The sequence below is a fragment of the Gorilla gorilla genome, chromosome 9 (genome assembly GCF_029281585.2).
Source record: "Gorilla gorilla gorilla isolate KB3781 chromosome 9, NHGRI_mGorGor1-v2.1_pri, whole genome shotgun sequence".
Taxonomy (NCBI): Eukaryota; Metazoa; Chordata; class Mammalia; order Primates; family Hominidae; genus Gorilla; species Gorilla gorilla.
In genome coordinates, this window is record NC_073233.2 from 67216341 (window position 1) to 67241606 (window position 25266).

The 25266-nt window shown below is 39.5% G+C and overlaps 1 protein-coding gene across 1 annotated transcript; it reads left to right on the forward strand.

Moving 5' to 3' along the window:
* Window positions 1-11645: 11645 nt before the first annotated feature.
* Window positions 11646-12590, forward strand: OR4D6 (olfactory receptor family 4 subfamily D member 6). The gene has a single exon (XM_004051249.4). The coding sequence runs from the start codon at window positions 11646-11648 to the stop codon at window positions 12588-12590; it is 945 nt and encodes a 314-aa protein (XP_004051297.4).
* The last annotated feature ends 12676 nt before the right edge of the window (window positions 12591-25266 follow it).

The following is a 25266-nucleotide window of genomic DNA, read 5'->3' on the forward strand; positions in this document are numbered from 1 at the left end:
TGGGCTAACCAACTGTATTTTTCTGTGAATCATGACTCATTTTTGTTTTAAAGTATCAAAATGTCTGTGTCTTACAGATTTATAAGAGTTCTTTATATATCAAAGATGTTAAGCTTGTTTTACATTTTTTTAGATATTTTCCCAAGTTTTCTATTTATAGTTTTAGGCTTATTTATAATGCTTTTAAAATGTAAAAGTTTTATATTTTTACTTAGTCAAATATAATAATTATTAGTGTAATGCTTCTCTACTCCAAAAATTATGAAAACACTTACCTAAGTTTTATTCTAATATTTTAATTGTTTTATATTTTTGTATTTATATTATTAAGGTGATAAAATCTTCTTGTCTTCCATTTCTGTAAGAAGTTAAAGAGTGTTGCAATTTATTTCAACTCATGGTATCTATATATAAAAAGAAATTAAACATTCAAACACAATTAGAATTGGGCTGTGTCCTTTTTTTTTTTTTTTTGGAGACAGGTTCTTGCTCCATCACCCAGACTGGAGTACAGTGGTGCAATCACAGTTCACTGAAGAGTTTCGATGTCCCAGGCAGAATTGATCTGCCCAGTTCGGCCTCCTGCATATCTGAGACTACAGCATATACCACCACCAGGCCCAGCTAATATTTTTTGTAGAGACAGGGTTTCAGGCTGGTCTCAAACTCCTGGCCTCAAGTGATCTGCCCACTTCCATCTCCCAAATTGCTGGGATTAAAGGTGTGAGCCACCACACCCAGTCTGTTTCTTTTTTTTTTTTTTTTTTTTACTTTTATTTTAAGTTCAGGGGTGTAAGTGCAGGTTTGTTACATAGGTAAACTTGTTGTACAGATTATTTCATCACCAAGGTATTAAGCCTAGTGTCCTTTAGTTATTTTTCCTGATCATCTCTCTCCTCCCACCCTCCACTCTCCAAAAGGCCCCAGTATGTGTTGTTCCCCTCTGTGTGTTCCTGTGTTCTCATCATTTAGCTCCCACTTGTAAGTGAAAACACGCAGTATTTGGTTTTTCTCTTCCTGCGTTAGTTTGCTAAGGATAATGGCCTCCAGTTCCACCCATGTCTCTGCAAAGGACATGATCTCATTCTTTTTTATAGCTGCATAGTAATCCATGGTGTATATGTACCACACTTTCTTAACTCAGTCTATCATTGATGGGCATTTAGGTTGATTCCATGTCTTTGCTATTGTGAATAGTGTTGCAGTGAACATACACGTGCATGTGTTTACAATATGATGATTTATATTTCTTTGGGTGTATACCTAGTAATAGAATTGCTGGATGGAATGGTATTTCTGTCTTTAGATCTTTGAGAAATCGCCACACTGTCTTCCACAATGGCTAAACTAATTTACATTCCCACCAACAGTTTATAAGCATACTTTTTCTCCACAACCTTGCCAACATCTGTTATTTTTTGACTTTTTAATAGTAGCCATTCTGACTGGTATTAGGTGGTATTTCATTGTGGTTTTGATTTGCATTTCTGTAACGATCAGTAATGTTTAGCTTTTTTTCACGATTGTTGGCTGCATGTGTGTCCTCTTTTGAAAAGTGTCTGTTCACGTCTTTGCCTGTTTTTTTATGGAGTTGTTTGGTTTTTTCTTGTAAATTTATTTAAGTTCCTTATAGATGCTGGATATTAGACCTTTGTTGGATGCATAGTTTGCAAAAAATTTTCTTCCATTCTGCAGGTTGTGTTTACTCTGTTGGTCATTTCTTTTGCTGTGCGGCAGCTATTTACAATACCTTTATCATCAGTTAAAATTAGAAAACTAACGTGCCATTTGAACTAGTAAGTTCATTTCTGGGAATGTATCTTAAAAAGAAATCATAGATGCACATGAAAATGCATTTACAAAATGTTAAGTGCAGGATTATTCAAAAATACTAATCAGGGACCGACTAGGCAACTGAAGAGATCAAGGTATGGCTTTTGTAGCCCCTCACTTCTGTACATTCTACGAGCCTGACTCGAAATGCCACCCTCTCACCCTGGTTTCCGTACTTTCTATCTTAAGTCCTGAATCCCAAACTGCTGTGCTCTCCTGGCTGGTGTCTCGTTCCATTTTAGCCATCATGACTGACGCTTATTCTTCACCTGCCTGATTCCCACATACCTATGAAAACCTGTCTCTACCTTAGTAACCAATGTATTTCCCATCACATTCCACAAGGGATCAGGGAGATCTTGCAGCAATAACAAAGAACTACATACAGTAAAACAATAGAATGTAAGTAAGGAACTGTTAAGAGGCTACATGTGAAAAATTATGGAGTAGAAAATTAAGTCACTCATATGTTTTTGAATGTATGAAAGCCAAAGCAAAGATACATAGTCAGGGCCTGGCGCGGTGGCTCACGCCTGTAATCCCAGCACTTTGGGAGGCTGAAGTGGGTAGATCACCTGAGGTCAGGAGTTCCAGACCAGCCTGGCCAACATTGCAAAACCCTGTCTCTATTAAAAATACAGAAATTAGCCGGGCATGGTGGCGCGTGCCTGCAATCCCAGCTACTCGGGAGGATGAAGCAGGAGAATTGCTTGAACTGGGAGGCGGAGGTTGCAGTCAGCCAAGATCGCACCACTGCACTCCAGCCTGGGCAACAGAGCAAGACTCTGTCTTAAAAACAAACACACAGACACACACACACACACACACAAAGATACGCAGTCAGTTACACAATTCTTATTGCCTCAAAAAAGAACGCACATTGATGTCCCACGGGAGCTCTGCCTTGCACTTGGGTCTAGGTTAAATGTCTTCTTTGGAGTCTCCTGGGAAGAACTAAATAGATCTTGGCCTGAGTACAATCCAAAGATGGATGCTTTTCCTTGTAGACACTCTAATAAAAGGCAATAACATAATTCCAAATACATTGTACCAGTTAGTGTGTTACTGGATGCTGGCATATTAAAGTAAGATTTCTTTTGGGCTGTATACCTTAAATATGTGCAATTTTTAAAAGACTGTAAAAAGTTTTTTAATTGAAAATAAATAAATAAAAATAAAAAAGGCAACTCACTTCCACAGGAATGAAATTATTCTAATGGTGGAAGCATCAGGGATCTAAGAAGATCACAAGATTTTTGTTTAAGAGGAATTCTGTATGTTCTAACCCTTCAAACTAAACTATAAAATACACTCAACTGTAAGAGAACTGGCATGAGAAAAATTAAGAACTATGTTTCTTATGGAATACTTTCTTTTGCTTTTATTTCAGGGAAAATGCTGTATCCTTTTTTCATCTGGTATACTGTCTTCTTTCTTTTCCTATCTTTTTCAGACATAACTACGTTTTTTTCCAATGCCAATTGCCTACTTTTTATTGTTGAATTAGATTTTGGTCATCTCAATTATTTAAATTTTTTTTCTTTTTTCTTTTTGAGGCAGAGTATCACTCCGTCGCCCAGGCTGGAGTGCAGTGGCACAATCTTGGCTCACTGCACACTTTGCCTCCCGGGTTCACGCCATTCTCCTGCCTCAGCCTCCTGAGTAGCTGGGACTACAGGCACCCACCACCACACCTGGCTAATTTTTTGTATTTTTAGTAGAGACAGGGTTTCACCGTGTTTGTCAGGATGGTCTCGATCTCCTGACCTCGTGATCCGCCTGCCTCGTCCTCCCAAAGTGCTGGGATTACAGGCGTGAGCCACCGCACCCGGCCCCTTAAATTTTTTAAAATCATCTAGAATATGAGTCCTTGGGACATACACATATTCTTTTGTTTCACATGCCTGCTGTATCAAATGGTTTGGGGGCGGGGTTGTTGTTTTGTAGAGACAGGGACTTGCTCTGTCACCCAGGCTGCAGTACAATGGCACAATCATAGCTCACTGCAGCCTCGAATTCCTGGGCTCAAGCGATCCCCCCACTTCAGCCTCCTGAGTAGCTGGGACTGCAGGTGCACACCACCATGCCTGGCTAATTTTTTTTTTTTTAATTTGTTGTTGTTAAGACAGGGTCTCGCGAGAGAGGAGCCAAGATGGCTGAATAGGAATAGCTCCGGTCTACAGCTCCCAGCGTGAGCGACGCAGAAGACGGGTGATTTCTGCATTTCCATCTGAGGTACCGGGTTCATCTCACTAGGGAGTGCCAGACAGTGGGCGCAGGCCAGTGGGTGCACGCACCATGCGCGAGCCGAAGCAGGGCGAGGCATTGCCTCACCTGGGAAGCGCAAGGGGTCAGGGAGTTCCCTTTCCGAGTCAAAGAAAGGGGTGACGGACGCACCTGGAAAATCGGGTCACTCCCACCCGAATATTGCGCTTTTCAGACCGGCTTAAAAAACGGCGCACCACGAGACTATATCCCATACCTGGCTCGGAGGGTCCTATGCCCACAGAGTCTCGCTGATTGCTAGCACAGCAGTCTGAGATCAAACTGCAAGGCGGCAGCGAGGCTGGGGGAGGGGCGCCCGCCATTGCCCAGGCTTGCTCAGGTAAACAAAGCAGCCGGGAAGCTCGAACTGGGTGGAGCCCACCACAGCTCAAGGAGGCCTGCCTGCCTCTGTAGGCTCCACCTCTGGGGGCAGGGCACAGACAAACGAAAAGACAGCAGTAACCTCTGCAGACTTAAATGTCCCTGTCTGACAGCTTTGAGGAGAGCAGTGGTTCTCCCAGCACGCAGCTGGAGATCTGAGAACGGGCAGACCGCCTCCTCAAGTGGGTCCCTGACCCCTGACCCCCGAGCAGCCTAACTGGGAGGCACCCCCTAGCAGGGGCACATTGACACCTCACACGGCAGGGTATTCCAACAGACCTGCAGCTGAGGGTCCTGTCTGTTAGAAGGAAAACTAACAAACAGAAAGGACATCCACACCGAAAACCCATCTGTACATCACCATCATCAAAGACCAAAAGTAGATAAAACCACAAAGATGGGGAAAAAACAGAACAGAAAAACTGGAAACTCTAAAACGCAGAGCACCTCTCCTCCTCCAAAGGAACGCAGTTCCTCACCAGCAACGGAACAAAGCTGGATGGAGAATGATTTTGATGAGCTGAGAGAAGAAGGCTTCAGACGATCAAATTACTCTGAGCTATGGGAGGACATTCAAGCCAAAGGCAAAGAAGTTGAAAACTTTGAAAAAAATTTAGAAGAATGTATAACTAGAATAACCAATACAGAGAAGTGCTTAAAGGAGCTGATGGAGCTGAAAACCAAGGCTCAAGAACTACGTGAAGAATGCAGAAGCCTCAGGAGCCGATGCGATCAACTGGAAGAAAGGGTATCAGCAATGGAAGATGAAATGAATGAAATGAAGCGAGAAGTGAAGTTTAGAGAAAAAAGAATAAAAAGAAATGAACAAAGCCTCCACGAAATATGGGACTATGTGAAAAGACCAAATCTACGTCTGATTGGTGTACCTGAAAGTGATGCGGAGAATGGAACCAAGTTGGAAAACACTCTGCAGGATATTATCCAGGAGAACTTCCCCAATCTAGCAAGGCAGGCCAACATTCAGATTCAGGAAATACAGAGAACGCCACAAAGATACTCCTCAAGAAGAGCAACTCCAAGACACATAATTGTCAGAATCAACAAACTTGAAATGAAGGAAAAAATGTTAAGGGCAGCCAGAGAGAAAGGTCGGGTTACCCTCAAAGGGAAGCCCATCAGACTAACAGCGGATCTCTCGGCAGAAACCCTACAAGCCAGAAGAGAGTGGGGGCCAATATTCAACATTCTTAAAGAAAAGAATTTTCAACCCAGAATTTCATATCCAGCCAAACTAAGCTTCATAAGTGAAGGAGAAATAAAATACTTTATAGACAAGCAAATGCTGAGAGATTTTGTCACCACCAGGCCTGCCCTAAAAGAGCTCCTGAAGGAAGCGCTAAACATGGAAAGGAACAACCGGTACCAGCTGCTGCAAAATCATGCCAAAATGTAAAGACCATCGAGACTAGGAAGAAACTGCATCAACTAACGAGCAAAATCACCAGCTAACATCATAATGACAGGATCAAATTCACACATAACAACATTAACTTTAAATGTAAATGGACTAAATTCTCCAATTAAAAGACACAGACTGGCAAGTTGGATAAAGAGTCACGACCCATCAGTGTGCTGTATTCAGGAAACCCATCTCATGTGCAGAGACACACATAGGCTCAAAATAAAAGGATGGAGGAAGATCTACCAAGCAAATGGAAAACAAAAAAAGGCAGGGGTTGCAATCCTAGTCTCTGATAAAACAGACTTTAAACCAACAAAGATCAAAAGAGACAAAGAAGGCCATTACATAATGGTAAAGGGATCAATTCAACAAGAGGAGCTAACTATCCTAAATATATATGCACCCAATACAGGAGCACCCAGATTCATAAAGCAAGTCCTGAGTGACCTACAAAGAGACTTAGACTCCCACACATTAATAATGGGAGACTTTAACACCCCACTGTCAACATTAGACAGATCAACGAGACAGAAAGTCAACAAGGATACCCAGGAATTGAACTCAGCTCTGCACCAAGTGGACCTAATAGACATCTACAGAACTCTCCACCCCAAATCAACAGAATATACATTTTTTTCAGCACCACACCACACCTATTCCAAAATTGACCACATAGTTGGAAGTAAAGTTCTCCTCAGCAAATGTAAAAGAACAGAAATTATAACAAACTATCTCTCAGACCACAGTGCAATCAAACTAGAACTCAGGATTAAAAATCTCACTCAAAGCCGCTCAACTACGTGGAAACTGAACAACCTGCTCCTGAATGACTACTGGGTACATAACCAAAAGAAGGCAGAAATAAAGATGTTCTTTGAAACCAACGAGAACAAAGACACAACATACCAGAATCTCTGGGACGCATTCAAAGCAGTGTGTAGAGGGAAATTTATAGCACTAAATGCCCACAAGAGAAAGCAGGAAAGATCCAAAATTGACACCCTAACATCACAATTAAAAGAACTAGAAAAGCAAGAGCAAACACATTCAAAAGCTAGCAGAAGGTAAGAAATAACTAAAATCAGAGCAGAACTGAAGGAAATAGAGACACAAAAAACCCTTCAAAAAATCAATGAATCCAGGAGCTGGTTTTTTGAAAGGATCAACAAAATTGATAGACCGCTAGCAAGACTAATAAAGAAAAAAAGAGAGAAGAATCAAATAGACACAATAAAAAATGATAAAGGGGATATGACCACCGATCCCACAGAAATACAAACTACCATCAGAGAATACTACAAACACCTCTACGCAAATAAACTAGAAAATCTAGAAGAAATGGATACATTCCTCGACACATACACTCTCCCAAGACTAAACCAGGAAGAAGTTGAATCTCTGAATAGACCAATAACAGGATCTGAAATTGTGGCAATAATTAATAGTTTACCAACCAAAAAGAGTCCAGGACCAGATGGATTCACAGCCAAATTCTACCAGAGGTACAAGGAGGAACTGGTACCATTCCTTCTGAAACTATTCCAATCAATAGAAAAAGAGGGAATCCTCCCTAACTCATTTTATGAGGCCAGCATCATTCTGATACCAAAGCCGGGCAGAGACACAACAAAAAAAGAGAATTTTAGACCAATATCCTTGATGAACACTGATGCAAAAATCCTCAATAAAATACTGGCAAACCGAATCCAGCAGCACATCAAAAAGCTTATCCACCATGATCAAGTGGGCTTCATCCCTGGGACGCAAGGCTGGTTCAATATACACAAATCAATAAATGTAATCCAGCATATAAACTGAGCCAAAGACAAAAACCACATGATTATCTCAATAGATGCAGAAAAAGCCTTTGACAAAATTCAACAACACTTCATGCTAAAAACTCTCAATAAATTAGGTATTGATGGGACGTATTTCAAAATAATAAGAGCTATCTATGACAAACCCACAGCCAATATCATACTGAATGGGCAAAAACTGGAAGCATTCCCTTTGAAAACTGGCACAAGACAGGGATGCCCTCTCTCACCACTCCTATTCAACATAGTGTTGGAAATTCTGGCCAGGGCAATCAGGCAGGAGAAGGAAATAAAGGGCATTCAATTAGGAAAAGAGGAAGTCAAATTGTCCCTGTTTGCAGACGACATGATTGTTTATCTAGAAAACCCCATCGTCTCAGCCCAAAATCTCCTTAAGCTGATAAGCAACTTCAGCAAAGTCTCAGGATACAAAATCAATGTACAAAAATCACAAGCATTCTTATACACCAACAACAGACAAACAGAGAGCCAAATCATGAGTGAACTCCCATTCACAATTGCTTCAAAGAGAATAAAATACCTAGGAATCCAACTTACAAGGGATGTGAAGGACCTCTTCAAGGAGAACTACAAACCACTGCTCAAGGAAATAAAAGAGGATACAAACAAATGGAAGAACATTCCATGCTCATGGGTAGGAAGAATCAATATCGTGAAAATGGCCATACTGCCCAAGGTAATTTACAGATTCAATGCCATCCCCATAAAGCTACCAATGACTTTCTTCACAGAATTGGAAAAAACTACTTTAAAGTTCATATGGAACCAAAAAAGACCCCACATCACCAAGTCAATCCTAAGCCAAAAGAACAAAGCTGGAGGCATCACACTACCTGACTTCAAACTATACTACAAGGCTACAGTAACCAAAACAGCATGGTACTGGTACCAAAACAGAGATATAGATCAATGGAACAGAATAGAGCCCTCAGAAATAATGCCGCATACCCACAACCATCTGATCTTTGATAAACCTGAGAAAAACAAGCAATGGGGAAAGGATTCCCTATTTAATAAATGGTGCTGGGAAAACTGGCTAGCCATATGTAGAAAGCTGAAACTGGATCCCTTCCTTACACCTTATACAAAAATCAATTCAAGATGGATTAAAGATTTAAACGTTAGACCTAAAACCATAAAAACCCTAGAAGAAAACCTAGGCATTACCATTCAGGACATAGGCGTGGGCAAGGACTTCATGTCCAAAACACCAAAAGCAATGGCAACAAAAGCCAAAATTGACAAATGGGATCTAATTAAACTAAAGAGCTTCTGCACAGCAAAAGAAACTATCATCAGAGTGAACAGGCAACCTACAACATGGGAGAAAATTTTCGCAACCTACTCATCTGACAAAGGGCTAATATCCAGAATCTACAATGAACTCAAACAAATTTACAAGAAAAAAACAAACAACCCCATCAAAAAGTGGGCGAAGGACATGAACAGACACTTCTCAAAAGAAGACATTTATGCAGCCAAAAAACACATGAAAAAATGCTCATCATCACTGGCCATCAGAGAAATGCAAATCAAAACCACTATGAGATACCATCTCACACCAGTTAGAATGGCAATCATTAAAAAGTCAGGAAACAACAGGTGCTGGAGAGGATGTGGAGAAATAGGAACACTTTTACACTGTTGGTGGGAGTGTAAACTAGTTCAACCATTGTGGAAGTCAGTGTGGCAATTCCTCAGGGATCTAGAACTAGAAATACCATTTGACCCAGCCATCCCATTACTGGGTATATACCCAAAGGACTATAAATCATGCTGCTATAAAGACACATGCACACGTATGTTTATTGCGGCATTATTCACAATAGCAAAGACTTGGAACCAACCCAAATGTCCAACAATGATAGACTGGATTAAGAAAATGTGGCACATATACACCATGGAATACTATGCAGCCATAAAAAATGATGAGTTCATGTCCTTTGTAGGGACATGGATGAAATTGGAAACCATTATTCTCAGTAAACTAGCACAAGAACAAAAAAGCAAACACCGCATATTCTCACTCATAGGTGGGAATTGAACAATGAGATCACATGGACACAGGAAGGGGAATATCACACTCTGGGGACTGTGGTGGGGTGGGGGGGGGAGGGATAGCATTGGGAGATATACCTAATGCTAGATGACGAGTTAGTGGGTGCAGCGCACCAGCATGGCACATGTATACATATGTAACTAACCTGCACAATGTGCACATGTACCCTAAAACTTAAAGTATAATAAAAAAAAAAAAAAAAGAAAAAGACAGGGTCTCACTATTGTCCTGGCTGGTCTCAAACTCCTGAACTCAAGCAATCTGCCTGCCTTGACCTCCCAAAATGCTGGGATTACAGGCATTAGCCACTGCACCTGGTTCATACAGAGATTCTTACTGAAAGAAGTTTGTCCTCACATGACTGAATTTCTGATTTGGGAAGAAGAAGTATTAATATAGTAAGTTGCTATTATATAGCAATAGTAGAATATCCCTGGAATTTGAGTCAACAAACCTGTTTACAGTTCTCTATATTTCACCAATTCAATCTCTGATTCTGAAAAAAATAAATGTCCTTCTCTAGTCACTCCTAAAGTAAGAAACATTAGACTAATTTATCTCTGAAGTCCTGTGATGCTCTAATGATCAGTTTTTCTGTGATACTAAAACATGCCCTGAACAATCATTGTGGCTCTATACAAAGAGCCCTATGTGTCAATAGCAAGGTCCAGGCTTCCCAGAGTGCCAAAGAGGAGTACTTATGAGGGCCTGACCCTTCTCTTTTTATAAGGGATGAGATGAGGATTAGGTAGTCAAACTACTTAATAAACTGTTTAAGCCTTATATACACACTAGAATTCTGGTAAGCCAAAGTAAGCCCCAGACTCTCTGATTTTTCAGAGTTGTACAGTGGAAAAACCTCTGGAGACTGTTATGTTAAAGAAAAATTATTCACCAGACAATTATTAAAGACAAGAAGATAGATTTCATTTAAAACTCTTGCAATAGAAGAAAAAGATTGAACTCAACTCGAAATATAGCGAAAACAAGTGAAGATTTATAAGCAATGAGCAGAGTGAGGGAGGTCAGTGGATTGAAAATTACTAAGAAGTGATATCAAAGGTAGGGTGGTTCTTGCTAAACTGGCATAAAAGAATTCTTGCTAAAGACTGGCCAAGGACTTAGATATTGAGGGTGAGGGATGAGGTTAAAAATAATAAATATATAAAAGGGTAAGGGGTGAGGAATTTGATTAGATTTCAAGGGTGTGGAATTCTCATTAAACTGACTTGGCAAGATTCCTGTTAAAATTGGGCTCAGCAAAGACAGACACAGAAGGTCAAGGTTGAGTCATAGTCAAGAAAAGGGCTCAGAGGAGCCTAACCAACATTTGATCAAGGAGGGAATCTTTCTCAAGTCAGGAGATTGATTTGTATTTGAATCCTCAATTTACAATTCACTAATTTTGCGATTATGCAGATGTAAGTCATTAACTGCTGTAAAGCTTCAGTTTCCCTGTATATAAAATGGAGATAACCATACTAAAGACTCTTCAGAAACTTCATGAGAATTGAAATCAGTATGAGCTATTGCAGGTGTAAGCCCTTGGTAAAGCATAGGCAAACAGCCACAGTCCATCCATCTCTCTCTGGTCAGAGTGAGGATACAGACATGTGATGGTTTTTTCCTGTTAACCCAAGGTATTTACAATAAGAAAGAAGAACCATATGAAAGAAGAATTTCCAGACCACAAAGGGAAGACTGGCCCAGTTTTTCTGTGTAGTCATGATGACCTGGATGCTTGAGAGCAGTATGTGATCAATGATTTTGCCACCTCATGTCGCCATAATCCAAGTTCTAACATATCTTCACCAAAGGTAGGACCTGGAAGAGAGTCATCCCCATCATGGACCAGATCAACCACACTAATGTGAAGGAGTTTTTCTTCCTGGAACTTACATGTTCCCGAGAGCTGGAGTTTTTCTTGTTTGTGGTCTTCTTTGCTGTGTATGTAGCAACAGTCCTGGGAAATGCACTCATTGTGGTCACTATTACCTGTGAGTCCCACCTACACACTCCTATGTACTTTCTCCTGCAGAACAAATCAGTCCTGGACATCGTTTTTTCATCTATCACCGTCCCCAAGTTCCTGGTGGATCTTTTATCAGACAGGAAAACCATCTCCTACAATGGCTGCATGGCACAGATCTTTTTCTTCCACTTTGCTGGTGGGGCAGATATTTTTTTCCTCTCTGTGATGGCCTATGACAGATACCTTGCAATCGCCAAGCCCCTGCACTATGTGACCATGATGAGGAAAGAGGTGTGGGTGGCCTTGGTGGTGGCTTCTTGGGTGAGTGGTGGTTTGCATTCAATCGTCCAGGTAATTCTGATGCTTCCACTCCCCTTCTGTGGCCCCAACACACTGGATGCCTTCTACTGTGATGTGCTCCAGGTGGTAAAACTGGCCTGCACTGACACCTTTGCTTTGGAGCTTTTCATGATCTCTAACAACGGACTGGTGACCCTGCTCTGGTTCCTCCTGCTCCTGGGCTCCTACACTGTCATTCTGGTGATGCTGAGATCCCACTCTGGGGAGGGGCGGAACAAAGCCCTCTCCACGTGCACGTCCCACATGCTGGTGGTGACTCTTCACTTCGTGCCTTATGTTTACATCTACTGCCGGCCCTTCACGACGCTGCCCATGGACACAACCATATCCATTAATAACACGGTCATTACCCCCATGCTGAACCCCATCATCTATTCCCTGAGAAATCAAGAGATGAAGTCAGCCATGCACAGGCTGCAGAGGAGACTTGGGCCTTCCGAGAGCAGAAAATGGGGGTGAGCAGTCAGATGGAGAGTGGAAGTCTGTCTGACTTAGTTTTCTCAAAATGCTAGCCTAAGAGTAACAGGTAGCTAGCTCTTCTTCCACTACTTCATTGTATATCTTCATAGCCGCTCGATTCTATTAGCGGAAGTATACAAACAAAAAGAAGAAATGAGATTAAACAATGTGAGCTATCGAGCTTGTGGACTCAGGAGAAGAAGAGGGTATAAGGTTGAAATCAATACCCTAAATGCTTTTTGGTGTTATCTGTGACTCATACGAACACTTATCTCACTTTTAGCACCTGTAATATGGAAATATCATTACTTGCTCACAAGTTTGTCAAAAGAATGAAATGTGATCAATGCTGTGAGGATGATAGTTGTGAAGGTTATTACTGCTCCTGGCATTAATCAGGTATTCAATCAACATTCCCTATTACCTACCCCTCTCTTCCTAAATGTGCATATACACAGAATATAGACACATTTATTTCATATATGCTTTCTCTGGTGACTCTGCTATATCCAGTCAATTATTGAAATCACTTGATTTTAGTTTAGTTTAGTTTAGTTTAGTTTAGTTTAGTTTAGTTTAGTTTAGTTTATTTTTTTGAGACAGAGTCTTGCTCTGTTGCCCAGGCTGGAGTGCAGTGGCGCGATCTTGGCTCACTGCAAACTCCGCCTCCTGGGTTCACGCCATTCTCCTGCCTCAGCCTCCTGAGTAGCTGGCGCTACAGGCGCCCGCCATGACGCCCGGCTAATTTTTTGTATTTTTAGTAGGGATGGAGTTTCACCATTTTAGCCAGGATGGTCTCAATCTCCTGACCTCGTGATCCACCCGCCTCGGCCTCCCAAAGTGCTGGGATTACAGGCGTGAGCCACCGCGCCTGGCCTTGATTTTATATTTTAAGTACAGAATCTTAAGTATATTTCACCAATTAGTGAAAATGGAAGGAATATTTTAAACTGTAAGTCAAATATGTACATGGACAAATTTATACATGGACCAAGTATTTCCTGTTCTCAGGTCTAGTCTACTGATTTACCAACTGAAATTAAAAAGATGCTTGTATAGTTTTGGTACATACATGCGCAGAGACAATTTTTTTTATGTTAACCTGAACTTCCTTTTCTTCTTTACACCCTCCTTACATTTCACCCTCAGGGCTTTTATGACTGGAATAAAACCGTAGTTTTTGTTTATGTATGGGTAGACAATTCAAGACAAATCACGGTGGTTCAAGAAAACAAAACCTGTCTAATAAATACACTTTATGCCTTCATGGCCCACTTTTTGTTCCAGGAGAGAAAAGAAACACATTGTATTCGGGGTCATTTGGGAATAGCCACTGGGTCTGTGTTAGAATCCACTTCTCTCTCAAGGGAAGGATTCCAAGAGAGTAGATATCTAAAGACGATGAGTCCTCCTTCTTCCTCTATACTCACCTCAAATCCACCCTTCAGCCTTCAACAGTCATTCAAAAATTATCCAAGAGAAGTAAGGAAGCTCAAGAAATTGCAGCAATTTGAAAAAAGTTTTGCAAGGTACCAAACTGTTATAACGCATTAATATTTGGCCAAGAAGATCCTAGTAGTTGACATACATCCATGATCCTCCCTGAGTCCTACGAGACAGAGATATTGAGCCAAGACTCTGCATCAGCTCCCCCTGCAGCCCCAAGGGTCTAGAGTCGCAGCTACTCATGGCAGGAGGATCATTTGAACCCAGGAGTTGGAGAACAGCTTGGACAATACTGCAAGACCTTGTTTCCACACACACAAAAAAAATTATTAGCCCCCTCAGGGAGCTTTATTCGCTATTTTTCCTAATTGCTCCCTTATGAGGAAATTCAATACCAAAAAATATACTGTATGTATTTATGTGTACTGAGGCCTTTTGAAGGGCCATACATCATTGTAATATATAAGTTTTGTTGCTCCCCTGAGAACTAATTGTCTCTTTGGGCATGTCAGGCTCTCATTGAGTATGAATGATTATATGACATTAGATGTTTCCAGAGACCAATATTTCCCCAAAACTCAGAGAATCACAGAATAGGTAGATTCATGTCCATGTGTTCTGGGGCCTTGCAAGAATTTGGAAAGCAGAGAAACAGCATCCTTGTGCGTGTCTGTGTGTATGTATGTGTGTGTGTGTGTGTGTGTGTGCATATGTGTGGACTTGCTTGCAGTAATAACTTGGAAACTGTTTAATAACTCCCTCTGGAACTCTGACACTACCAGAAGAATGTCCACTCTATTTCCACACTCACATCCAATAAAATTTCCTTTGCTAATTCTCATATTAGGCCTGAGCCTGAGACATTAGTGCACGTAGCAAGGACATTTTGAGCCAAGGAGAAGAGCCAACAATGATGTAACTCTCTTAGTCAGCCCTTTCCAACATGAAGGCTGAAGAGAAGACATTGAAATCTGGTATAATTTATTTTCAGAAGGACTTCGCCTTCAAGCACCATATTTCCCCACAATTATATATGCTGAGGCCCAGCTACCCAGTCTCAGATGGTGTAAATTCATGTTGGACACTGAAGGATTTAGGTAAGAATATTGAACTGTCAGAGTGTGAGATATTATGGATTATACATGAATATGATGAGCATGAAAAATGTGTCAAGTGTCTAAGATATGGCAAAAATAGTTGAAAACTTTAGCAACAGGGAACCAAAAAAAAATGGATGTTAAACACTGGGAAATAAGTAATATTTTCATGAAAAGGAACCACAGCAATGGGGTCAGCATAATAAAAGAGAAGGCAGTTTGTATTTGATAGAAAAATAGACCAGGCGGTGGCTCACATCTGTGATCCTTTGAGAAGCTGAGATGAGCAGATTGCCTGAACTCAGTTGAGAGTTCAAGACCAGCCTGGCCAACATAGTGAAACCCCATCTCTACTAAAAACACAAAAAATTAGCCAAGCATGGTGGCACACCCCTGCAGTCCCAGCTACTCAGGAGGCTGAGGCACGAGAATTGCTTGAACCAGGGAGGCAGAGGTTGCAATGAGCAGAGATCACGCCACTGCACCCCAGCCTGGGCAGCAGAATGAGACTCTGTCTCTAAAAATAAATTAAAATAAAATAAAATACAATAAGAAAAAGAAAGGAGCAGATTTTGTTTCAGTTTAGAGTTTGCCCATGAGGATCATGAAGCTCTTTCTACCAAATAGGTGCTTCCTTAAAAAAAACATGACTTTAACCTCAAATTCCCTTAACAACTGTGAAGGTTTCAAAGTCAGCTCCATATGTATACTTTGCCCATGGCTCACTGGGTGTCATTTCTCTATGATTTGGTGACAGCCTTAGTCCCAAACCCATTCACCCAGTGCTGAAGCCTCGGTTCCACTCGGTCAATTCACACATGTTCACTGAAACAAAAATAAGCAAGCTGATTCAAAGAGAAGCTGTCCTTTCACAGAATAGCATTTTACATTTTGCAAATGTCTTCATAAATAACCTTTCATGATAGGCAGGAAAGATTTGGTTTTAGGAGAAACGGAAAGGAACCAAGTTAACTGAATGCCTACTACTGAATGACGGGTACTTTACAAACACTACCTCATTTACTCCTTATGCTACCTAACAAAGTGTTATGCTTCCCAGTTTCCAGAGGAGTAAACTAAAGAAAAATACAAGACTTGCCGAGGTAACAAAGTAGGAAGAGACAGAATTCCAACCCCGGTGTGCCCTACTCCACAGCTCTTAACATTATCCCACACTGCATTATCATAGACTGCCGTGGCATTTCACCACTGAGGATCTGAGGCACAAAGAGGCAAAGCGGCTTTCTCAAAGTCACAGAACATTTTCATGGCCTGGATCAGAACATGAATCTTTACCTAGCCTCTGAAACCAAGTCAAAGATATGAGCAACATAGGCTGGCCACGGTGGATCACGCCTGTAATCCCAGCACTTTGGGAGGCCGAGGTGGGAGGATCACCTGAAGTCAGGAGTTCAAGACCAGCCTGGCCAACATGGTGAAACCCCATCTCTACTAAAAATACAAAAATTATCTGGGCGTAGTGGTATGCACCTGTAACCTCAGGCACTCGGGAAGATGAGGCAGGAGAATTGCTTGAACCTGGGAGGCAGAGGTTGCAGTGAGCCGAGATCACACCATTGCACTCCAGCCTGAGTGACAAGAGTGAAACTCCATCTCAAAAAAAAAAAAATTATATATATATATATATATAGTATATATATATATATATATATATGAGCAATATAGTTTCTTAGCCTGTGTTCGTCAAGATCCTTCTCACTCACTCAGACTCAAAGGCCAATACATATAAGTCACAATGTGCATTTATCAACTAGATTTATTCATTAATGTAAAAAACATTAATAAGCACCTAACATGTGCCCCAGACTAGGTGAGGCTTTAACAACATTAGGATGAATAAAACATTGAGCAGACAGGATGAACTTGAGGCTTAATAGGAAAATTATACCGAATTAAGGAGAGACAGACATGTAAGAAATTAGATGCTATAAACCATGATAGATGTCAGGGCAGAGAATGGCAGAGACACAAAGGAGGGACCTAGGTGAGGGGTGTTAGGAACATGTGGTCAAAGGAGTATACCCTGAACCTGAGTGTTGAAAGTCCGGGATTTGTCAAGGCAGATAGTTGGGATATTCTGAGAATGGGAAGGACATGGCAGGCAGAGGCAGCAACAGGAACGTAGACCCAAAAGCATAGGCAAACAATAATTTGCATAATATTTGAGCCACTGAAACCAGAGTCAAAGGAAACAAGGCACCAGATAATATTCAAGATGAAGAAAAGTCTTGGATGAAAAAAAAAAAAAAGGAGTTTGGGGGCTTTTTTCGTTGTTTTTTGAGACAGAGTCTCGCTCTGTCACCCAGGCTGGAGTGCAGTGGTGCGATCTCGGCTCACTGCAATATCCACCTCCCGGGTTCAAGCGATTCTCCTGCCTCAGCCTCCTGAGTAGCTGGGATTATAGGTGCACACCACCATGCCTAGCTAATTTTTGTATTTTTTGTAGAGACGTGGTTTCACCATGTTGGCCAGGCTGGTCTCGAACTCATGACCTCAGGTGACCTGCCTGCCTAGGCCACTGTGCCTGACCCAAAAAAAAGGAGTTTAAACTTTATTTTTCAGGCAGTAGTTTACCATTAAAAAAATAAACAAAGAAATAACATGGTCTCATTTAGAATATAAAGACGTTTCTGGAAATAACAAAGAGAATGAGGTAAGAGGAATGCAGACCAAAGAAAAGGAGACCAGTTAAGGAATTCCTGCAATAATCTAAGAATAGATGACAGGCTTTAACTGAGGATGGAGAAGAGAGAACAAGAGAAGTAAAGAAAGTGGAATCCTAGGAGAGTTAATTTTGCACAATGTCCTGGTGCCTTGCCAAGCGGGTAGCTCAGTATATGTCATTGGGATAAAATGCTGCCCCCATCAGTACATGCTGTGGAGTTCACTGTGCCCATGTGGAATAAACAGACTCAGGAAACAAAGGGTCACATTATCTGGAGCAGATAAGAGGCAACGTGTGTTTTGGGTTTGTTTATCCACACGATTTTTTAAGGTTATCACCCTTCCAAAGCTTGTTTTTCCGCAGCCCAAGCACGATGCCTCCCAGCTGTGCACTGAACTGGGGACCTTCTATCTGTAATATGGTGCCAGATGACTCAGGCAGATGCTTAGGCTGAGTATGACTATTTTCCTCTGAGTTAACTTTTGTCATGCTGCCACCATCATAAATTTTATAAGCTATTGAAATTATGGTGTCAGGCTCCAGAAAAAAAATATATATATTGAAGTATTGTGAATGGAAAATGGATTGGGCTGAAAGTCAAAAACTGACTTCACCACTACCTTGCTGTGTGGTCTCCTACATGTCACTTCAGCCTAACAGGAAATTTACTTTTCTTTAATTGATCCAAAAGCAACAAAAGGTTACTGGTTCTTTGAAAAGATAAATAAAATTGATAGACCATTAGCAAGATTAACCAAGAAAAGAAGAGAAAAAATCCAAATAACCTCACTAAGAAACGAAACAGGAGATATTACAACTGACACCACTGAAATACAAAAGATCATTCAAGGCTACTATGAACACCTTTACACACATAAACTAGAAAACCTAGAAGAGAAGGGTAAATTCCTGGAAAAATACAACCCCCTAGCTTAAATCAGGAAGAATTAGATACCCTGAACAGACCAATACCAATAACAAGCAACAAGATTGAAATGGTTATTAAAAAAATACCAACAAAAAAAGTCCAGGACCAGATGGATTCACAACTTAATTCTACCAGCCACTCAAAGAAGAATTGGTACCAATCCTTTTGACAGTATTCCACAAGATAGAGAAAGAAGGAACCCTCCCTAACTCAATCTATGAAGCCAGCATCACCCTAATACCAAAACCAGGAAAGGACACAACCAAAAAAGAAAACTACAGACTGATATCCTTGATGCATATAGATACTAAAATCCTTAACAAAATACTAGCTAACTAAATCCAACAACATATCAAAAAGATAATCCACCATATCAAGTGGATTTCATACCAGGGATGCAGGGATGGTTTAACATACACAGCTCAATAAATGTGATACACCACATAAACAGAATTAAAAACTAAAACCACATGAGCATCTCAACAGATACAGAAAAAAAATTCCGCAAAATCCAGCATCCCTTTATGATTAAAACTCTAAGCAAAGTCAGCATACGAGGGACATGGCTTAGTGTAATAATAGCCATCTATGACCAACCCACAGCCAACATAATACAGAATGGGGAAAAGTTGAAAGCATTCCTTCTGAGAACTGGAACAAGACAAGGATGCCCACTCTCACCACTCCTCTTCAACATAGTACTGGAAGTCCTAGCCAGAGCAGTCAGGCAAGAGAAAGAAATAAAGGGCATCCACATCAGTAAAGAGGAAGTCAAACTTTCACTGTTTGCTGACAATATGATCTTTTACCTTGAAAACCCTAAAGACTCCTCCAGAAAGCTCCTAGAACTGATAAAAGAAATAGCAAAGTTTACAGATACAAGATTAATGTACAAAAATCAGTAGCTCTTCTATACAACAACAATGACCAAGCAGAGAATCAAATCGAGAACTCAACCCCTTTTACAATAGCTACAAAAAAAATAAAATACTTAGGAATATACCTAACCAAGGAGTTCAAAGTCCTCTACGGGGAAAACTACAAAACACTGCCGAAATAAATCACAGATGACACAAACAAATGGAAACACATCCCATGCTCATGGATGGGTAGAATCAATATAGTGAAAATGACCATACTGCCCAAAGCAATCTACAAGTTGAATGCAATCCCCATCAAAATACCACCATCATTCTTCACAAAATTAGAAAAAAAAATTCTAAAATTCATATGGAATCAAAAAAGAGCCCGCATACCCAAAGCAAGACTAAGCAAAAAGAACAAAATCTGGAGGCATCACACTACCTGATTTCAAACTACACTATACGGCCATAGTCACCAAAACAGCGTGGTACTGGTATAAAAATAAGCACATAGACCAGTGGAACAGAGTAGAGAACCCAGAAATAAACCCAAATACAGCCAACTGATCTTTGACAAAGCAAACAAAAACATAAAGTGGGGAAAGGACACCCTTTTCAACAAATGGTGCTGGGATAATTGGCTAGTCACATGTAGGAGGATGAAACTGGATCCTCATCTCTCACTTTATACAAAAGTCAACTCAAGATGGATTAAAGACTTAAACCTAAGACCTGAAGCTATAAAAATTCTAGGAGATAACATCAGAAAAACCCTTCTAGACATCGGCTTAGGCAAGGATTTCATCACCAAGAACCAGAAAGCAAATGCAATAAAAACAAAGATAAATAACTGGGACCTAATTAAACTAAAGAGCTTTTGCACGGCAAAAGGAACAGCTGGCAGAGTAAACAGACAACCCACGGAATGGGAGAAAATCTTCACAATCTATACAACTGACAAAGGCCTAATATCCAGAATCTGTAACAAACTCAAACAAATCAGTAAGAAAGAAAAAAAAAAATAACAATCCCATCAAAAAGTGGGCTAAGGACATTAATAGAAATTCTCAAAAGAAGATATACAAATGGCCAATAACCATATGAAAAAATACTCAACATCACTAACGATCAGGGAAATGCAAATCAAAACCACAAGTCGATACCACATTACTCCTGCAAGAATGGTCATATCAAAAAATCAAAAAACCGTAGTTGTTGGCATAGATGCGGTGAATAGGGAACACTTCTACACTGCTGGTGGGAACGTAAACTTTCACAGCCACTATGGAAAACAGTGTGGATATTCCTTAAAGAACTAAAAGTAGAACTACCATTTGATCCAGCAATCCCACTACTGGATATCTACCCAGAGGAAAATAAGTCATTATTCAAAAAAGACATGGGCACACGCATGTTTATAGCAGCTCAATTCACAATTGCAAAATCATGGAACCAGCCCAAATGCCCATCAATCAACGAGTGAATAAAGAAACTGTGAGAGATAGATATATAATATATAAATATTTTATATATTATATATAATATATATTATATAGTATTTATATATAATATATATTATATATAGTATTTATATAATATATATTATATATAGTATTTATATATTATATATAATATATATAGTATTTATATATTATATATAGTATTTATATATAATATATAATATATTTAGTATTTATATATAATATATAATATATTATATAAATATATATAAAATATTATATATAATATTTATATAAAATATTTTATATATTACATATAAATATATATATATTTGTGTGTGTGTATAGTCCACCATATATACAATGGAATACTATGCAGCCATAAAAAGGAATGAATTAACAGCATTTGCAGTGACCTGGATGAGATTGGGGAATATTGCTCTAAATGAAGTAACTCAGGAATGAAAAACCAAACATCGTATGTTCTCACTGATACATGGGAGCTAAGCTATGAGGACACAAAGGCATAAGAATGACACAATGGACTTTGGGGACTTGGGGGGAAGAGTGGGAGGGGCGAGGCATAAAAGACTACAAATATGGTGTAGTGTATACTGCTCGAGTGATGAGTGCACCAAAATCTCACAAATCACCACTAAAGAGCTTACTCATGTAACCAAATACCACCTGTAACCCAATAACTTATGGAAAAATAAAATGAAGAAAAATATAGATAAATTGGACAAATTCTTTGTAAGACACAAATTACCAAAACTGACATAAGATTATTTTGTCTAAACAGCTCTATATCTGTTCAAAAAATTGATTTTTATTTATCTTCATTTTTAATTTATATATAATATATGAACATAGTTTCAGGGTATATGTGATAATTTAATACATTCATATAATTTATAAAGATCAAATCAGTATACTTGGAATATCCATCATCTTAAATATTTGTCTTTTTGCTGGAACCATTTGCATTTTTCTCTTTCAGCTATTTTGAAATATACAATGGATTACTGTAAAGTATAGTCACTCTACTGATCTAATACTAGGTCTTATTCCTTCTGTCAAACTGCATATCTGTCCTCATTAATCAAACTTTCTTCCCCCATCCTTCCCTGCCTCTGATAACCATTAATCTACTCTCTATCTTCATGACATACACATTTTTAGCTTCCACATATGAGTGAGAATATGTGATATTTCTTTCTGTGCTTGTCTCATTTCATATAACATAATGATGTCCAGTTCTTTCTATGTTGCTGCAAATTACAGGATTTTATTCTTTCTACGACTAAATAATATTTCATTGTGTATATTTACCATATTTTCTTTATCCATTCATCCATTAATAGACAATTACGTTAATTCCATATTTTGACTATTATGAATAGTGCTGCAATAAACATGAGACTACAGTTATCTCTTCAATATATTGATTTCCTCTCTTTTGGTTATATACCCAATTGTGGAATTGCTGGGTCATAAGGTTGTTCTATTTTTACTGTTCGGAAAACCTTCATACAGTTTTCTACAATGGCTCAACTAATTTACATTCCCAGTAATAGTGCTGCCCTTTCTCCTCATTCTCTCCAGCATCCATTATTCCCTGTCTTTTTATTAAAACCATTCTAAATGGGATGAGATTATATCTCATTGTAGTCTTGATTTGAATTTCTCTGATGATTAATGATATTGAACATGCTTTCATATACCTGTTGGCCATTTGTATGTCTTCTTTTCAGAAATATTTATTCAGATGTTTTGTTCATTTTTTTTAGTTGTATTATTTGATTTTTGGCTATTGAGGTGTTTGAGCACCGTTTATATTCTGATTCTGAATCCCTTGTCAATAGATAGTTTGCAGATATTTTCTCCCAACAAAGAATTGAATTTTGTTTGTTTGTTTTTGAGATGGAGTCTCGCTGTGTCACCCAGGCTGGAGTGCAGTGGCGCAATCTCGGCTCACGGCAAGCTCTGCCTCCCGGGTTCACGCCATTCTCCTGCCTCAGCCTCACGAGTAGCTGGGACTACAGGCGCCCGCCACCACGCCCGGCTAATTTTTTGTATTTTTAGTAGAGATGGGGCTTCACCGTGTTAGCCAGGATGGTATCGATCTCCCGACATCGTGATCCGCCCGCCTCGGCCTCCCAAAGTGCTGGGATTACAGGCGTGAGCCACCGGGTCCGGCCTTGTTTGTTTGCTGAGACAAGGTCTGTTACTCTTCCCTAGGCTGGAGTGCAAAGGAACAATCTTGGCTCACTGCCTGCCACATTGATCTCCCAGGCTCAAGCCATAATCTCACCTCAGCTTCCCAAGTAGCTGGGACTATAGGCACATGCCACTGTGCTGGAGATGATAGATAGATAGATAGAGAGAGAGAGAGATGATAGATAGATAGATAGATAGATAGATAGATAGATAGATAGATAGATAGATATAGATTTTTTTAAGAGAGTTTCCCTAAGTTGATAGATGATAGATAGATAGATAGATAGATAGATAGATAGATAGATAGATAGATAGATAGATAGATAGATAGATTTTTTTAAGAGATAGAGTTTCCCTAAGTTGCCCAGACTGGTCTCAAACTCTGGGGCTGAAGCGATCCACCCTCCCTGGCCTCCCAAAATGCTGGGATTACAGGTGTGAGCCATTGTGCCTGGCCTAAGAATTGGATTTTAGTTAAAACCTTCACACAAGAAATCTCTAAGCCCAGATGGCTTCACAGGTGAATTCTAACAAACATTTAAGGAAGAAATAATACCAATATTACAAAACTCTTTCAAAAAAATAGAGAAGAGAACACTTCCCAATTTAGTATGGTTTTTGAGGATAGCATGGCAATAATACCAAAACCAGACAATGACATTATAAAAATATAAAAGTACTGACCAAAATCCCTCATGAATGTAGAGGTACTCTGAAATGTAACAACAACAAAAGACATTACTAAAAAAAATTAAAGAAATCCCAAATAGAGAAATATATCATAGTCACAGATTGAAAGACTCAATATTTTTAAGATTTCAATTCTCTCCCAAATTAACCTATAGATAAACACAATCCAAGTCAAAACTCCACCAAGACTTCTCGTTCAATACGCTGATTGTAAGTTTCTATGGACATGGGAAGGATTTTAAATACCCAAAACAATTTTGTGAAAGAAAACAAAGTTGGAGGACATAAACTACCTGAACTCAAGACTTATTGGACACCTATTGGAAAACTACAATCATCAATAACATATAAATGAACTTGAATAAACCTAGGTCATTGGAAAGGAAGAGAGAGTCCAGAAACACACACGTACATATATGGTTAATTGAATTTAAGTACAGCTATCTAGGTAAATCAATGCGGAAGGGGAGGAATAATCATCTTTTCAACAAATTATGCAGAAACAACTGATATCCATATGAGAAAAAATAAACCTTCACACTTACCTCTCACTGCGGAAAAAAATTACCTTGAAATACATCAAAGAGTTAAATATAAAAGTTCAAACTATTAGACTTCTAAGAGGAAAAACAAAAAGTTTGCAATTTTGGGGTAGACAAAAATTTTTTAGAGAATATTAAAAAAATAGAAAATATTGAACTTCCAAATTTAAATTTCTGCTACTAAACCTTGAAGAGGCATGCAAAATTAAGAAAGGGATAAAGCAAGAAAATAAGAAAACAATCTACATGCTTAATAAAAATTCATATCCTATGAATGAAATCAATAATTCCCAGAAACGCCTAACCTAAACATGGCAATGAGATAAAAGTTCTCCCTTAATAGGAAATGGTCAATGTAAAGTTGAATTAATTAATGCAAAAAAACAAAAATTCTAAGTTTCAGCAAGTTATAGAAGGCTACGAACTACATATGTCCACTTCCTGGAAAAAGAAAAAAGAGGTATTTATTGGCTCTTTATTGGTAGAGCCAGAGTCCAGCAGAGAGGGCAGCATAAAATGCACACATAAAAAGCACCCGATTAATGAAAAAACTGATGAATAAAGAAATATGAGTTTTAGTTTTTTAATGGTTTCTTATTGCCTAAAAAATAAAGTTTAAACTCCTTTTTGGGGGGGCCAGGAGTGGTGGCCCAAGCCTGTAATCCCAGCACTTTAGGACACCGAGGCAGGTGGATCACCTGAGGTCAGGAGTTCGAGACCAGCCTGGCCAGCATGGTGAAACCC